Below are 15,381 nucleotides of genomic sequence, written 5' to 3'. Positions count from 1 at the left end.
ACGATAAGCCCTGAGCTTCTCCACAGCAAGGCCGCTGAAACATTCCTGATCTCCCTCGGGTTCTCGGTAACGCTGGGTCCTGGTTAGACATTAATAATGCATAAGTCCCTCTGCCCTAGGCTCGCTATTGTCAAACTCGGGGAAACCAACCTACGTGTGTATGATTAGAAATCATCATAAAAGTGAAAAATATATAATAATATTTTTATTATATCAGTAAAACACTTACAGACGTGCTCACGACCTGCCGCATACAAAGTAAACTTGCACATCTGCTCTGTGTTTCATTTATGGCTGCATCAATGAATTTGGCCATAAGGTTTTCATTGATTGATCTCAGAACAATGAATCTTATCTGTGCTGTAAAGTGAGGCAAGGTTATAACATTATTTTAAAGGGTGCTTCTCCACTAATATGCTGTCGATAAGTCTCAGTGGCTAAAATAATGGTCAACAGTATTAACTGTTTCACCAGTAAAAGAAAACATTACTGGTCTTACACGTGTAAAATCAATCACTTATCCTGTCTTGTGCTTCATTTAGTGATGGAGAAAATCAAGCTTTTACTATAAATTATAAATATGAAGGTAGAGCTAGCGGCTCATTTGTACACTCCCTGAAAACCACAAAGTGTAGAGTGCACACATACGCTTTCATACAGCTCAAACAAATGAGATAAAACATGTACCTATTTTGGTTGCTCCTCTGCTTTCATTCTTTGCACCACAGTTGATTAACTCATGGGTGTGGCACCCACCTCCTCATTCAGGTTTAGGCACAAAAAAAAAAAAGCAGTGTCAGCTACAAAGGGAAATTTTGCTCAAGTGCCTTATCTGTTGTGATATTTGAATCATTTCCTCCTATCAGTGCAGTGCAGCATTACTTTAAGGTTGCAAGGGTCAAAGTACAAAGCACCCTCGGATGACTAAAATCAAATCTGGGACAGCACAGCAACCTCCAGTATCACAGACTGCATATGAAACCCATGGGGATTTCAATTTTGGCTGCCAATATGTCGGGATATTTGGAACCAGAAGGACCTACTGCATACAGGTACTGCTGGTTCAGTTAATGCTTGTGTGGGTATAATTTTAATGTTTTATTCTGTGTGTTGTATTAGTTTGGTTTCATATTTGCATGTTGTTGTTTTGTTGCATGCTTTTATTTTGAAAAGTTGTTACTTTCTACCCTCATCTTCCTAATAAAGGAAATTATTAACGCCTGCTCAGCCTCCCTGCTTAGAGGAGGGAAGCTCAGGACAGTTAAGGTCAGCCAACAAAAGAGTCAAGGCGCAGGAACCCAGCAGAGCAACAGGAAGAAACAAGATGGAGTTTACATTTGGATATCAAGGAAGATGTGGTATTTTTCCATGAATTTGTTTGTAGAACTGCCTTGGAGCATTTGCAGCATGTACATACTATATGGACTGTTAACTTGGAGTGTTTTAGCTCTTGTTTTTTTTTTTAAGTCCCTGAGCTTGATTTTAACTGTAAATAAATCAAATGTTCTGCTGCACTGAATTTTTTGTACTGCTAGGCTACCATTCTGTATTTTTAGCTGCTCTGCACCCAATGGAAAAAGACCTCACCACGCCTTTTCTGCATCAACACAGATACCTACTGTACTGACTTTCATTCACCAAAGCTGGAGCATAGACTTCCAGGACTGGCTTTTTGTATAGCCCAACAGTAACCCAGGTAATTGGACTTAAAAGCCTCCAAAAAGCACCACCACCGATACCACCTGAAGGCTAGGTGGCACAAATTACTGTGTTAGCACCCACGTGTCATTTCAAGTGACTTTTATATATGAATAATTTCAAGTCTGAACATGATTTAAATGTGTGAGTTATGAATTTAAAATTTTACAGTCTGTACTGTTGCTGTAAGCCCAAATTTAGAAATTAGAGACCGAAACCATTTTTGTATCAGGTATACATGTCAAGCTCTGCATTTTATTAGTGGCGCAAGCTTTAAGTTGGCCACTTAAGAAATGCCAATTTTTTTGGCAGTTGAGAATTATGTTTTAGCCCCAAAGGCTGCTGATTATGCAGTATTTATGAGAGAACAAGACGACGACTGTTATTCCTGTTGCATATTTACTCAATAATTGCTTTCTCAGTCTCGCCCTAAAGTGGACTCTGCGGGTGAGAAAATCATATCACCACCTCCCATGCCGGCATAAAATACTGAGGTAATATGTTGAAAGTGTGCTACCTTAAGCATATACCAATATATTGAAGCTCTTTAAAGCTACACATGAAGAAATATCAAGGGTTAAATAATCCAACGTCATATTTATTATTTACATTTTGTTTATTATTTTCAAGAACACCATGGCGATGTAAAAGTATTTTAATAGCTGTGTTGAAGCCTCAGATCTTGGAAAACAACCTGGAGATTTTTTTTTTTTTTTTTTTTTTTCAGCAATATTTTCAGCTGCCAGATTCTATCACTCCCACACACTTAACCTTTTGGAGCCCTGATAAATATTTATGTTCCACAGCAATGCCAATATATCCAAAGAAGAAATATGGTTTCTGTGAGGAAATATTTGCACAGCTGGTATCTAAAGATTAAATCTTATTCTGTTTTTGTTCTTAATTTGATACTGAGCTAATATCTGATGCTGCAGCTGCAGGAAGAGGCCACATCTATGAAATAAACTGTTCTGGTATTATTTCCATAAAATTAATGCAACTTTCATGTAATTTTGAAACCTTCTCTGCTCTTTGCTAACATTGATACTTTTACAGCCCTCTGATGAAGCACTTCTATTAAAAATACATCCCAAGTGTTAAAAATACATGCACTAAAAATCAACCAACTTTATGAAAGGTGTCATATTTGGGAAGTTGAGCTATGAATTACCCACAGTGAAAATGAAATTTGGACTTTCCTCATCATTTGTTTTAAAAACAACTTAATTGTGACTCTTTTTTTTTCATGAATATTCTCAGGACAAGATGAGCAATGTCTGCTGGAAGGAGGAAAAGAAGAGCTATTTGCAGAGAAATGTGGTGCAAATAGTGCAAAATGCAAAAACAATGAGAGGCATGAGGTAGAAGGTGTTACATCTTTGCCAGTTTGCTTTACATACAGCCCTTCATAGGCTTGACTGATGGAGATGCAGATGTGACAGAGGAGCAGCTGTTCTGTGCTCTCAGGTGTAATTAAGAAAAGGCTCGGTCACACAGAAAGACCCTCGAGGCCCAACAGAGCGCAGAGGATTCAGCACGCCTCAGAGAGCAGCAAGATCCAGCAGTAGGCTTCCTTCAGCTTGTTACAGTGTGAGACTTTAAATGGATCAGCTTAATTGCAGAGGCATCTCTCAGACCATCTGTGTGTGTAGGAGGGCGTGTTTGAGCTGCTAGTGCAAGTCTGTCTCAGACCGTGCTGTCTGTGTGTTTGAGTTGAAGCAAACTGAGCCATCGCGGTGACAGAGCAGAACTAAAGTTGGAAAAATAATCAATGAAACCAGCCAGGAAATTGTGTTTAGAAAAGTTGTTACTCGGAGTGTGTTCACTTGGGCTCGTTCAACTTCTGCAGCACAACAAGACGTGTGACCCGACTCTCGATTTGAAGATTATCTAAAGTTTTCTCTGTCTTGTAAGCACACATGTGCGCGCACACCAATGCAGCAATCAAAACCACAGCCGGTCAAAGTTAGCATGATCCCTCCACACTCCCAGGCCAGCTTTTTCTCTCCGATCAGGAACCCATGTTCAGTGGAATCAGCATGTCTGCTCAATGTTCCCTGGTGGCTGCCAGGCTGAGCCTGCTGAGGCCCGATCTGCTGTAATTTGCCAGGCCCATTACTCCCACAAATGTGATGGCTGCGAGCCCTGTGAGTGTGAAACAGTTGGTGGGATAAAGAGAGAGAGAGAGAGCAAGGTACCTCGCTATTGCTGCTGTCTAGCCACAGTGTCTGAGAGCGTGCAATGCTTTGTGCTAATGGCACCAATTATGCACCAGAGAGCACTGCTGATGGGCTGATTTTACAGCAAAAGCACTAGAGGGGAAATGGTTGCATAGGGGGGCCTTTGGTTCCAAAAACAGAGGGGGGGGGGGGATGTTACAGACCCGACTGAGATGAGCCACTTGGGGCTTATCTTTCCTAATAGCGGTCTGCTCAACACCCAGACATGTGGAGGTGTCTGGTTGGATTGCAGCCATGCAGGAATTTATGTATGTTGTTTCAGAGGAGCAATTCGAGCAAGACTACGACCAATCAAATGCTCTCAATAAAACTTACTCCCCTCTGGACGTCTCAAAGGCTTTTTGTAGATTTGATTTGAAGTCTATACTCTAGAAACCAGTGGGCGTGATGCTGATGCTATGATACTCACTCTCTGTCAGATTGTAAAACTTCTGTGTGATCAAAGTGTTTTAGAGAGAGAAAAAGCCCCACAATAATGATTCTGGTTTTCATCCCATGGAGTAATTACAGTTGTTGTGTGATGTTTACAAGCTACATTTTATTTATCTACATTTTTATGCAACACAAAAGAAAACATCTCGTCTTTCATGCAAACAAGAGCTATCAACTGGTTAGGCCTGAAATCTCATTTAATTGCCTCCTCTGGCATGTGAGAAGCACAAGAGTTGTGTGTGTGAGACTCTTGACTGGTGGCAGAAAAAGAAACTCTTAATTTCACTGAATGCTGCTGAGATACCTGCATCCACACAGAAGATAATTAAAAGTCCTTGCTAGGAAGCAGAATATTTTTTTGCACAGGGTTCAACAACAAAACAGCACAGATGACTTGCTCAGTCATGTGCAGATACTGTTAGATTAAAGCTGATATAAAAAAAAGTGAGAGCACGCTAGACAGGCAAGTAAAAATGAGACCATCCATAATCAAGAGATCTCTCGATCAAAAATAATCACGCAGACGCGTATTGTGAAGTCAGAGCCAGCACAGCCACGCCTTTGATGCACAGATGGTGTGTGTAAACTTTCTCATTCCACCTCCTGCTCTTTCTCTCCTCCTCTCTGCTGTTATCTGTCTCTCTGCTTTTCTCATCCCTCTTGTCCCACATTCTTCTTTCCTCTCATCATCATGTGTGTCACTCAGCTGATTTCTTTCGCTCTGCCTGCTGTGAAGCACCTCAGCATGCGTCCCATCCCACCTGAATTTAATAAATGAAGGCTTGCAAAATTGCCAAACAGGATGGGAACACTGTAGAGCTCCTTCTGTAATGTTGGAGTCTTCATAGAAAGCAGCCAGTGATGGATTTGTCTACTGGCGAGACAAATTTATGCCACATGATCCTCGTCTTTGTAAATGGCTCACTGACCAGGACAGTGGAGAGACAAGTGTGGCATGCCAGGTCAGGAATTCTGCAAGCTTCAGAATAATAAGCAATCAAACTAGTTGAGACTCCAAGTCTGATTGGGGTCAGCATTGTTGAATTCAATTGTGACCTCTCATTAACAGTCAAGTAATATTACACAAAAGAAACTCCCTATTGGTTGAAAAAAATTACAAATAAACATCCCAGCTGACTAAAGCTGTGCTTTCTCAGTATCTGAAGTTAAACAAAATAAATCCCAGTCAGTTTAAATGTAGAGTTTTCATAATTTTGTAAATATGCTTATTTTTTGGCAAACAGTCTGACGAAATGACTGATAGCATTATTGTGTCTGTCAGTTAAATGTAAGGCTTAAAGCCATTTAACTTAGCTTCACATAAATACTGGTGATAAAACTGATAAACAACCAAAACACACAGTCTCTAAACTTTATCCATTGGCTGATGATAATTACTTTCTTTTGTTGGGCACAAACCCAAAATTATTACTACAAAAATGACTGTGTTTACACTTTTTTTTAAACATGTCGAACAATACAGTAATGAGATAATACGTTATGTGAACAATATTGTAAAAAGAGGTCTTGGGTGGCTTCTCCTTCTCCTCAAAACTGGTTACTCTAGTGAGTCATCAGAGGAAATGACAGCAAAGTATCCTGTAACATATGAAAATGTCGAGCTGACACCAGGGCTTCAGTTACATATGAGAGTCTCTGGTTACCTTTATTTCCAATGGAATCAGCAGGTTTACACAGGCCGTCTGTGATTTAATCTGGATAAAACTTTTTATCTGTTTCAACTTCACACTCCATGAGTCAAAAATAAAGACGAGGAAGAGCGTAAAAAAAACAGAGGAAGGCCACACTGTGTTTGTGGAACTTGAAAATGAATATGAAGAGCAGAATTCCCATTTTCTTTCCTGGTGTGTGAGGTCAATCAAATTCCAAAAATCCAAGACTTAATCCAAAGATGCATGTAGCCACTGCGATGTTGAATGAAAGCCAGCCTCAAGTGGCCATTTGAGGAACTGCAGCAACATAAAGGGAAAAATGCTTTTTGGGCCAGCACACATCATGTTGTGATCAACATGGAGGTTGCAGTGATGCAGACTGATGCTGACTCAACATATGACAAACCCAGCTCTCATAAATACTTACATTTCATATTAAAGACATATTTTTAAATCTGGGATTAGTTGAGAGGTTACATGAAGGCAAGGGTTCACAAACAGGTCTGTTAAGGCAAGGAGCCACTACAGAATGGATTTGGATGACTACAGTAAAATATGAAGTGAAACTAAGTTGAAGGTCTATAATTTAGTAAGAGGACTAAACAGAAAATAGTGTTGAGGGTAACAGACTGAGTTTTAGCAAAGTCAAATTAATTTTGAATTTATTTTCGTGACTCTTAATCAATAAAAATTGCAAGCTGTGAGAAGTGGGGCATGAACTTTTTTCTGAATTAGTGTGCCAGAAAACAAATAATTATCGTGGGAGAAATGTCAAACTTAAATGAAATAATTGTGTACTTGCATGGTGCTGTTATTATATTACTTTCCAAGTGGCAATAACTTGTTGCAAAGTCCTTAGATGTGGCAAGGGTGATATTAGAGAAATTCTACTGGTGTGCTCCGTGGTGGTTGTTTACTGAAAAAAATTTAGCTGTCTCTGCTAGCATGGCAGTTGGTAAAATGAAATTTCTTTTCATCTGCTTATTGCAAATACAACAATGGAGACCTGAACTGAAGGAATGTTTTTGCAGGCTCTCAGCTGAGTTGGAATGCACAGGAATACCAGCTCTTCTCCAGAGGCAGACTTTGTAAGACCTGGGTTTACTTGTGACAGTCTGACTGACAGTTTATCTGATTGATGGATTGTGCCTTGAACAGATGTTGCTAAGCAAGCCCAGATATATAAAAACACTCAGTGAGCTAAGGAGACAGGGTTACTCCTAACAGTGGAGAGAATTCAACTTTCCAAACACTTTATGATAAAATACTGTTGTCACGTTAAAGATCACATCTTGAGGTAAATCACAGAGATACTGAGAAGAACGAGTGCAGTTTGGTGAAACATTAGTTAAGAGCCTGAGTGTTCTGGAAAAGAAATTGAAAAGCACAATGAATCTTTAATGCAAGTATGTCCATATCTGTTCTCTTTGCATGTAGTGAGGAACAAGTGTGGGCATAGCTAAACGGGGAGGCCTGTGGAGGATTCAGCCTTCAAACATGGAATATTCAACTTTTTCTTACTGCCTGTATCAAACCTCGCCAAGAACGTGCGGGGGCGTTAGGCTGTTTAGAGCCGGGGAATCAATGCTGTAGGCAGGCAGAGGGGAGGGATCGGTGCTTAGAGGAGCGGAGAATGGGCCACACTTGTATCACTCACAAGGTGTTCTTGGCAGTTTGCTGCCCTCTGTGCAGTAAAGCCTTCAACTTGTAATGTTCCTCAACCCTGTAACACCACAAAAAGGTTGCTCCATATCTGTGTGGGCAGATTTCCATCCCCTCCAGTATCCATTTCTGAGATTATTTCTGCCTGCCTTCGCTTTGGTGTTGCACTGCCTCGAAAGATTTTTCTGGATGAAGGCAGAAAAGGCTGGAATAACTAAAAGGATGTTTAGGGCTTCTGATGAATTGACAGCTCGTTCGATAGCAGACACTATAGGAAAACAGATAAGGACTACAGCAGAAAAAATACATTACTCTGTTAATCTGTGTTTATCTCCATAAAGACACAATTCAACCAGCATAAGATAAACCACTGAGATAAATCAGACTGCAAACACAATCCACCCCCATTCCCAAGAGTAATGAAGTTGTCACTGGCAAAATCTGACCCTAAAGCAACGCTCCAGGGACAATGATATGGTGCCCACATCTCCACACAAGGAGGCTGGCAGCCTGGAGAGGGGACACATGCGATGATAGCAGTCATCCTCACTGGAATGGGGGAAAATAGAGGTCATTGTGTCACTCATCCAATGGGAGGCGTGTGTGTGTGTGTGTGTGTGTGTGTGTGTGTGTGTGTGTGTGTGTGTGTGTGTGTGTGTGTGTGTGTGTGTGTGTGTGTGTGTGTGTGTGTGGTGCTCCAGTTGAGCATATAGTGAGAATCCCTGCAGAGATGGTGACAGCAAAGGAGGAATGACACCAGCGAGATGCTGAAGTGATTGTTGATGCATGGCTGGAGCCGATGAAAGATAAAAAATGGGAAATATCTGCTCCTCGTTTACCTGCAAACAAGTTGAATTACAGATGGAAGGTGGAGTTTTAGTTAGAGTGCATCTCATATTCAGATTAGGCTACTCCCTCTTAAGATCGTATATATTTCCAAGACGTAATGAAACGTGCCCTACGGCTTCAAAGCGTAATGCACGGTAAGGCAATCGTGCATCCAATCTAGAGACCCGGTTCCAGTACTCTGTGTGGTCTCTTGAGGGGTGAGAAATACCTCTTCGCTCATCTACTCGCCGCTCTCCATCCATAGCGCATCTCCAGCTCTGAAGCCACTTTGGATGTGGACACCAGCGGCAGCGCTCGATCCCTCCGCTTCACACACTCACACAAACACACTTTTAGCGATGCAGCGTACCAAACAGGACCGGCCGGAGAATTCCTATCTCATCAGGCGCATTGATGGTAAGACATTTATTTCATTCATTCTTCTTCTTCTTCTTTTTTTTTTTTTTCATTTTGCGCTGAAAGAGCCGTGATCGAAGTGTGTCACTGTCGAGATAATCACTAAATATTTTAAAGATGTGTTCTTAAAACAACTGAAACTGTCTCTTGAGCGATTCTACGGTGAGTTTAAAGTGACACCGTCTTACTTTATCGGCGGCTGTTTTTACTATGCCGTAAATCTCCAAAGGAAATCTTGTTTTTGTAGCAAACGCGTAGAAAACTAACGGAAGTATTTATTTTAGATGCTATTTATGATAGTAATCATTTTCAGATGCCAAATTGCGCTTTTCGTCACTGCTACTCCTACTTAAACTGGCAGTACAGTAGCATAAATTGAATGCTACTACTCTTTACCGATGTGTTTTAGTGTTTCGGTAAACTTAACATTTTTTTCAATTTGATTTTGCACTTTAACACATTCACTCTGTCTGTTTCTGTCTGTTTCCACTGTTTGAAAGGGAATCAAACACTGAGAAAACCTTTAGTCGGAACCTTATAAGTAAATATTATATTCACTGTGGACAAGACCAGATGAAGCGCTGACCTTTTTCTTTTTCCCCTTTTGCGCCTCTCAGTACCTTTTGTTTTCCCTTTTCTTTTAATGTTTTTGTGCTGGAGGAATCATGTAGGACAAGCTTCATCTTCACCCCCCCATCACAGGAGCCCCTCTGTAGCCCGGGGTCAGATGTATCTCCTTTGAGCGCTGCAGTGTTCTGCTCTGCTCTCCTGCCTGTGGATGTGTGAGTGCGCGCGTGCGCGCGCGTGCGTATGTGGTATTGGTTTAGACAGAAACAGAGAAAGGAAAAATGCATAGATGCTAGGACTGGAGCGTTGAAACGCCTCCCGATGATGCTACTGTTGCTCAACTGTGTTTTCCAGGATTGATCGCCAGGCGTGGCCAATAAATAGCCTTCCCCTGAGGATCTTTGAACACACAGAGGGGCCTTAATAGAAAAATCTTTGGCACTGTCACATCCCTCAATCACCTCCATCCCAAATCCCTCAGTCCCACCCTCATCGCTAACTCCTAACCTCGTTTGTTGTCTTTGTTTTCCACGGAGGCAATTACCTTTCTTGCACCAAACACTTTTGCTGCTATGTTTTCTCAGCAGCAGCAATGCCTGCTTGCTGAATTTACAAGTCAAACCTGACAGAGTGTAATCTCCGGTCAGTCTTGTCCCTGTGGTTGTTATTCCTTGTAAGGAATGTTATTGTACAAGAGGTACAAAAGCTGAGACCATCTGAAGCCTGCAGTCCCCTTCCAGCTGTTGACTGAACATCGATTATTCCGGGTGTGAGTGCCGACGCAGAAGGTGTTATAAGCCGGGGAGAACGGAGGACTTGCAAATCAAATTGCTTTAATCCATTGAAGCATCTGTCTTCATTCTCCAGAGGGAAGCTCGGTGTGCAGCAGAGGAGCTCTGAGCCATGATCATGACTGGAAAGGAAAACAAAACCTGTCGCTGAGGAATTATATGATGCGCCTTGGTCAGCCAACTGTGCAGTAGGGGTATGGATGGCAGGGCTGTCAAATTGACAGATTTTTGTTTTAAATGTCAGAGATAGAAACAAGCTTGGTCAAAGTTTCTCATTATCTGCAGTCATTCATACAATCGTTCTATGTCTCTATCTCTCCTTTCCTTCCACATACACAGAAGCGACTTTAAAGTAGCCCTAAAACAAAGAGCATGACGTCCTTGTTCCTGTTATCCTGTCTGCAACTATCAGTCTAAGAAACAAACTTTCTCCCCCGATGTGTTCATTCTGCATCACTGTTTTTAGCTGTATTCAAACAGAATGGCTCATGATGTCAGCTCGATTTCTTTTCCCCTCACCCACAGAGTAAATGTCTTTGGTTTGGTGCTGTTTGTGATTAATGGAACATCAAAAGCTCAGTGTGATACATTCCTGAGGATATGAGTCTGCCAGGGACACATAAACATCATTAATGAACAAGAGGCAGACTGGAGAGAGATGGAGTGACAGAGAGAGGGGTGAGGAAGCAAACAGGAAGGTGATATTTATTTTTGTCAGTTCGGTGATATATATTTACCTGTGATTTTGATTATGATTGCCTTCGCGCAGCCACTTTGAGTGATGGAGAGACAGTTTGTACCCAGGGATCTCGAGCGATTACCTACCATCAGCTTGGTGTATAGGGACGGATGGATGGCAGCTTTTTTTTTTTCATGAATACATTTGGAAAATCACATCTACCTTTGCTCTTTCATGCCCAGTGGCAAAGAATTCGGAAGTGTACAAAGGAAACTTCTACGCTCATCTGTATGAAGACAGCTATATTTATCTGGGTATGTAGCTCTACTGAGCTTAGACGCTTAATTACCCAGAAGAGAGGAAAGCAAAAATGAAATGCAATTATGCCACTGCGTGCACAGTATCCTGAATTGTGGAGCTTTTGTATATAGGGACATTACCGCTACCATTTCTCCGTGACCTCTGCGCACTTTCTCAGTGGCACAAATCTGTGGATCCTTATGGAAACATTTTATGCTCGGTAGCTGGCTGCTGCCTCGCATTTACTGCTCAGAGATGAAAGTGTTATCAGATTTAGAAAGGTTAAGCAATTTCTTTATTGACTAATACTATTGCAGTAGGAACTACTGCTGAAGGACAAAGGTTTGTATTCTTAACTAGCAGGAGAAAAGTTAATGACATGCACCCTTGAGCAAGATTCCCTGCTGCTCCAGCATGAACAGCGCAGAAGGTCATCAGTGGAAACCCACAGGCACAAGTGTGTCAAAGCTGCACATGTATGTAGCTTTGAAATTAAATACTATTGTGTGTGTGTGTGCGTGTGTGTGTGTGTGCCTCTGTGGCTTTCCAGCATTGTCAGTGGAAAGGATGTAGAGTCAGAGGTGGAGGCAGGATGGAGTGCTCCTGGAAGACGGTGCTGCTTCTTGTATGTGCGTCTCTGGGGGTCCAGTACACAGCCATCCGGACCCTGAGGGACTCGCTGTCAGGACCTTGTCAGGGAGCTTACCGCTGCCAGAGCAGACATCTCAGAGGTACTGCCCGATGGCCAATTTACACTGCCCCACATACCACACTAAAGTCTGCACATCTGTTGGCATGCGTATAGGTTTATTATTATATTTAATGCAAATCTAACATGAATAAACTAAAATGAGTATGAGACAAATGAGACAGTATTTGGCAGCACAGCAGCAGCAGGCATGCAGTGATGCACTCGCAGCGCTTGATTGGTGACATTATTTCTATTCCAGCATCAAGAATCAGGCTGCAACGCCACGGCTGTTAGTGACTTAAAAGAAAAAATACAGAGGATCATTAACTACGGGAATTCCCTGTAAGTGGAGAGGACAGAGAAATTAAATATGTGTGATTGGTTTTAGAATCCTCCTCCAATCCGTCTCCATTAATCCTCTCTCATAGCTCACATGTGTGTCGGTGACGAGCTCCTGTGTATAAAAGTAGCATCCTCTTTGCAATCAACTCCTAATCAGGAGTAATTACACATTAGCTATTTGTGCTATATTTAGAGATCCACCATTTCTCATCCCCCCGGTAACCACCAGCAAACAAGCAACTTACTCATGCATGTTTACTCGCTAAATTATTTACACTTTATTGGCTTGATTCTGTATTTCTTCTAGACTAAAGACTGGCTCTAATTCATTTTTATGAGCTGAAATGATTCTTCTGAAATTAATGAAATAACTCTTTTTCACTAGAGCTTGAACAGGTAATAACATATTATGCAATGAGTTATTTAAAGCTGTTCACCTTGTTGCAAGAAAACATAATGAAAGTGACGTCAGTATCGCATAATACACATTAAAACAGTCAAGATTTTTTTTTTTTTTTTTTGCTTAAGACTCCCGGTGGAGAACCTCCTGCGATGACAGCTGGCTGCCCATGGCTTCACCTCGGAAGCACATCCTGCTGTTTGCCACTACACGCAGTGGTTCCTCATTTACCGGACAGCTCCTCAACCAGCATCCTGGGGTCTTCTATGTGTTTGAACCTTTGTACCACGTCCAGCAAGCCTTCACCAACTCCAGCAGCAGGCTGCGTCGCACCTTGGACCGCCGTGCCTTGCTGGGTGCTTACAGGGACCTTCTCCTCAATCTGTACACTTGTGAGCTTCACTTCATGGAGAATTACATCCGTCCCGAGCCTCAAGACCACATCACAAGCTCCTTTTTCCGCAGGAGCTCCAGTCATGCCCTCTGTTCCCCTCCGGTGTGCTCTGATGGAGTAGTTGCAGCGGCCTCTGATCCACCCGATGAAACCTGGTGCCCTAAGAAGTGCGGGGCCCTGAACCTCACTTTAGCCTATATGTCGTGTCTGTCGAGAGGGCATGTAGCTGTAAAGACCGTGCGGGTACCTGAGGTGGGGGATCTGCGCACTCTGACTGAAGATCCACGTCTGGACCTTAAGATCGTACACCTGGTGCGAGACCCCAGAGCCATTCTTGCTTCACGCATGATGGCGTTTTCTGATCAGTTTCGCGCTTGGAAAATATGGAATGCTACGGGGCGGCAGCCTCGTTACGTGGACCTTTCGCAGATCACCAGCACCTGTAAGGACATGGCAGCCTCTGTAGAAACAGGCCTGCAGAGACCTGCATGGCTGCGTGGACGCTACCTGCTGGTACGGTATGAGGACTTAGCATTCAACCCGAAGGACAAGGCCAGTGAAATCTACAAGTTTGCAGGGCTGGAGATGGAGGACAGGGTGAGGACGTGGATTGCAAAGAACACCAACAGTAACGCGTCGTCTCCATCTGAGTGGAACTACAGATACTCCACCACCAGAGACTCCAGAGTGACAGCTGAGAGCTGGCGGCTTCGACTCGGCTTTGACATTGTGAGAACGGTTCAGAATCTGTGTAATGACACTCTGGCTCTGCTGGGATACAAGCAGGTTCGCTCCGTGGCTGAACTCAAAAACTTGTCACAGAGTTTAGTGGAACACAGGACATTTCAACCAGTCACATAACAGATTCTGCTGTGGGTTTTAAGTTAAATCTTTATGCTCTTTATTTCTGCTCAGTTTAAATGAATGTAATTTATCTTAATTTTGAACAATGCCTAAAACAAATTATATTTATTGTAGTTTCACCTTTTGTTAAAGATATTAAAAGTGCCAAATCGCAAGTGTGTGTTGCTGAAAAATGTTAATTACCCAAAATAAAGTCCGTACTGCTGTATGTGTTGAATGCTTTTCTTAACTGTATAGCAAAGCTCTGAGGTCTAATGAGATAAAGTTTATGCTTGACTGGGAGGAGGGGTTAATGTAATTTTAATAGTTATAGGTAAAAAGACATGCCAGAGTCCAGGTGCCATTTCACAGTAAGTCACTCAAAACATGGCCCCAAATGAAAGACAAAAATAAAAGGAAAGAAATTACAGGGCTTAGCTTCCAAGTGTCTCTAATGCATTTTGGAAAAGGATTAAAATGTCACATATTGCAGGTAGAAAATCTTTTCTGGTGCAATCTCCTGCAGTGCACAGCAGCTCTGTTTTCACTATGTCAACAGTAGGAGATTATTTCTTGTTTCTTCACTGTAAATACTTAAATACTGTAATAGCTGATTAAGTGGTGCAATGCAAGTATGAAAATATAATGTTCTGGATGTGTTGAGGCATTTTTGTCAGTGTTCCTTTACTGTTTGTATTTTTTAGACTTTTTCTAATAAATTATTCATATCATGAGTAATGCATATCTACCACATTGGCAAAATCTTCTTCCAGCCATATTTGTTTGATGTTATTTATTTATTTATTTATTTAATCCTGAGAGGAAAGACGATAAGTACCTGAGTTTTAGAGTTTCACACAGAGAATGGTGTAAATTTGTTGTGTTTTATCTTGTAATCCCTCTGTATCTGGCTTGTCTTTAAAACAAATTAGAATCGTGCCAATGTGTTTTCTAGTAACAGATTTTTGAGTAAAACAAGTTTCATTTATCTTTGAACTTAATAAGACTAATACCAGCATCACTCAACTCTGTGTTCACTTAAAACTGTCCTTTGTGTCTAAACAGACAAAGGAATTGTACTCTCTTCAGACACCAGCCCATTTATTCCTATGTAGGACTGCTCTCTTGAGATAATGCTGGAGGTAGTTTTTGAGAACGAACTCATTGGATGAATCACAGACAAACTACTGTTTCGCTGTGATTTTCTTGCCTTTTAAATGCAAACACTGCATTTGCCTAAGGAGGTTGCAATTGTGGCTCGCTGGGAGCTGTGAGCTTTGATGCTCATGCTGCTGAAGATGGCCACTCCTCAGTGAAGGAAAGTATGCAATTTGACTGTAGTAGTCATGCTGCTCTGTGAGTACTATTAAATCTGAAGTGAAATTGTCCCTTAAATAATGTATTTTTAGACACCCTGTCCTCCC

The 15,381-nt window shown here is 41.8% G+C and overlaps 1 protein-coding gene and 1 long non-coding RNA gene across 4 annotated transcripts; both read left to right on the top strand.

Moving 5' to 3' along the window:
- The first annotated feature begins 1,271 nt into the window (after positions 1–1,271).
- LOC113027492 (uncharacterized) lies at positions 1,272–3,683 on the top strand. Its single transcript, XR_003273064.1, has 4 exons — positions 1,272–1,358; positions 1,612–1,696; positions 2,121–2,192; positions 2,959–3,683. It is a non-coding gene; the product is annotated as an uncharacterized LOC113027492 (long non-coding RNA).
- A 4,735-nt stretch (positions 3,684–8,418) lies between these two features.
- On the top strand, positions 8,419–14,699 carry LOC113027084 (carbohydrate sulfotransferase 1). Of its 3 annotated transcripts, none has more exons than XM_026176548.1 (3): positions 8,419–8,950; positions 11,838–12,018; positions 12,849–14,699. In XM_026176548.1, the coding sequence occupies exons 1-3, from the start codon at positions 8,948–8,950 to the stop codon at positions 13,973–13,975; spliced, it is 1,311 nt and encodes a 436-aa protein (XP_026032333.1). In that variant the 5' UTR covers positions 8,419–8,947; the 3' UTR covers positions 13,976–14,699. The 3 variants fall into 3 exon arrangements, with proteins under 3 accessions (XP_026032333.1, XP_026032334.1, XP_026032335.1); XM_026176550.1 differs by lacking the exon at positions 8,419–8,950 and adding an exon at positions 10,462–10,502; XM_026176549.1 differs by lacking the exon at positions 8,419–8,950 and having other exon boundaries at positions 8,967–12,018.
- The last annotated feature ends 682 nt before the right edge of the window (positions 14,700–15,381 follow it).

This window comes from Astatotilapia calliptera, chromosome 7 (genome assembly GCF_900246225.1).
Source record: "Astatotilapia calliptera chromosome 7, fAstCal1.2, whole genome shotgun sequence".
Classification (NCBI taxonomy): Eukaryota; Metazoa; Chordata; class Actinopteri; order Cichliformes; family Cichlidae; genus Astatotilapia; species Astatotilapia calliptera.
This window is presented reverse-complemented; position numbering and strand designations above follow the sequence as displayed.

Excerpts from the sequence above, each read along its gene's own strand:
- LOC113027084 (XM_026176548.1), top strand. Across the intron at positions 12,019-12,848 it reads CCAGAGCAGACATCTCAGAG|ACTCCCGGTGGAGAACCTCC; the intron begins GTACTGCCCGAT and ends TTTTTGCTTAAG.